Source organism: Mandrillus leucophaeus, unplaced genomic scaffold, assembly GCF_000951045.1.
Source record: "Mandrillus leucophaeus isolate KB7577 unplaced genomic scaffold, Mleu.le_1.0 Scaffold2, whole genome shotgun sequence".
In the NCBI taxonomy this organism is placed as follows: Eukaryota; Metazoa; Chordata; class Mammalia; order Primates; family Cercopithecidae; genus Mandrillus; species Mandrillus leucophaeus.
In genome coordinates, this window is record NW_012102031.1 from 12,359,016 (window position 1) to 12,361,220 (window position 2,205).

Sequence of the window (2,205 nt, forward strand, 5' to 3'; positions counted from 1 at the left end):
CCAGCTAATTTTTTGTATTTTTAGTAGAGATGGGGTTTCACCGTGTTAGCCAGGATGGTCTTGATCTCCTGACCTCATGATCCGCCTGTCTCAGCCTCCCAAAGTGCTGGGATTACAGGCGTGAGCCACTGCGCCTGGCCTGGGAAAGCTATTTTAATAAATAAGGGAAAAGTCAATGCCACCTAACATTTTGATGAAGACAAATATAAGCAGAAATAAGCTGATGGCATTTATTTAGAAGGAGAAAGAAATGGAGAATCACAATACTCATCTTCTTTTGTAGTCTTGAAAATGTAGTGCATATTACCATTATTTTTGTGCTATCACACATTCTTCCCTAGGATAATGTAAGAAATTGATAGTTAATTTGGAAGACTTTGCTATTAAGTTGACTTTGAGATATGTCTTTGTCTCATTCTTAATTAAAGCAGCACCCAATAAAGCACCTCTTTAACGATAAAGATCAGGCTTCTGGTGAGAAAAAATTGTTTTTCTTAAGTGAGGTGAAATCTGAATTTCAACCATTCTTGTATCAAGTGCAGGAGCCAGGAGTGAGATAGATTGAGTGGCACCTCCTTATTTTACAGATGCAGAGAGAGATTGAGACCCAGAGAGAAGGGATGGATTTCATGGCAGAGCCTGGAGTAGAATCCAGGGGTCTTGGTTCATCCCATTAGATAACTACAGAATGTCTCTAGGTTGCCCTTGCTATGTATTTAAAATAAATTAAAACAAATAAAAACATTAAAAACTAAGATGTCAGATGCCTTAAATGTTAGCATCTGGCAGTTTCACTTTATCTCCCCATCCTAAAATCAACTGAACATTATAGAGTATACTTGGCACTATAGAGTAAGACAAAGCTGGTTAGACCAGGTTACCTACCCTCAGAGAGTTTAGCCTCACAGAGAGTTACTGTTATACAGTGTGATAAGTACTCAGATGACACAAGGATTATAGAGAAGGTGGCAATTAATTTTACTGGGTAGGGCAAAACTGGGTAGGCAGGGCAGGCTTCCCGGAGAAGGTCACATTTGAATTTCGCCTTGAAGGATGAGCTATAACAACCAACTGTAGGCAAGTGAAAATTACCCTTATGCCAGGTTTCTCATAAATACTTTAGGTTGCTGAGTCCTGACTGTAGTGGTGCTACAGGTGCATGGGCAAAAGCAGAGCTAAATTAATTTGGTTCCATTTTCAAGCAATAAGAGACTTGCAAAGACTATCCTTTAAAAAAAAAAAAAAAAAAATCACTAGAAAAAGAACTGGGTATGGTGCTGGACACAGTGGCTCACTACTATAATCCTAGCACTTTGGGAGGCCAAGGCAGGAGGATCACTTGAGGTCAGGGGTTCAAGTCCAGGCTGTGCAGTTTAGCGAGACTCAGTCTCTACAAAGAATTAAAAAATTAGCCAGAGATGGTGGTGTGCACCTGTGGTCCCAGCTACTCTGGAGGCTAAGGCAGGGGGATCACCTGAGCCCAGGAGGTAGAGGCTACAGTGAGCTGTGATCGTGCCACTACTCTCTAGCCTGTGCAACAGAGCAAGACCCCATCTCAAAAAAAAAACCAAAAAACCCTCCACTATAGAAAATACGAAGTTCTGAGGAAGGGAACCATAATCCTCCCCCTATCCTGTTGGTGTTCTGGCTTTATTAAGGCTTTTTTCCTCTTCTGCCTCCCATAGAAGGGAGACTGTTTTATTCTTGCAACTGCAGTACCTGCACAAGAAGTCTGCTTTTAAAGTCATCTGTGGCTCTTCTACATGTATATTGATGGGTGAAACCACAGAGGGACACTGGAGTTTACTTATCAGATGGTTTTTATCCTGGTTTTGCTTTCAGGTATAGTAGAGTGCAATGGAGGAGTGGCCGAAGAAGATGAAGTGGAGGTCATCCTTGCACAGGAGCCCGCAGCTGATCAGGAAGTGCCAAGGGATGCCATCTTGCCTGAGCAGTCCCCAGGAGAATTTGACTTTAATGAGTTCTTTAACCTTGATAAGGTGCCATGCTTGGCTTCGGTGAGTGTAGCAGCACACTTAAAAACGTGTGGTTAAATTTGACCTGAGTATTCAAGACATCTTTTTGAAAGTGTTGTTTTGCTAGATGCTTTTGGGGTTTTTGGCTTTTATTCTTACATATTTAAATTTTTGTTGGCTTTGTTTTGAGAGGCCTAATGGATAATAAGAGATTTTTTTTTTTTTTTTT

The 2,205-nt window shown here is 41.0% G+C and overlaps 1 protein-coding gene across 1 annotated transcript in view; it reads left to right on the forward strand.

Annotated features, from left to right (window-relative positions):
* Positions 1 to 2,205, forward strand: part of EIF4ENIF1 (eukaryotic translation initiation factor 4E nuclear import factor 1) — a 56,649-nt gene that overhangs the window by 29,266 nt on the left and 25,178 nt on the right. Inside the window, exon 7 of the mRNA XM_011979008.1 lies at positions 1,843 to 2,018. Within this exon, the coding sequence (XP_011834398.1) occupies positions 1,843 to 2,018 (176 nt within the window). The remainder of the gene's footprint in view (positions 1 to 1,842; positions 2,019 to 2,205) is intronic.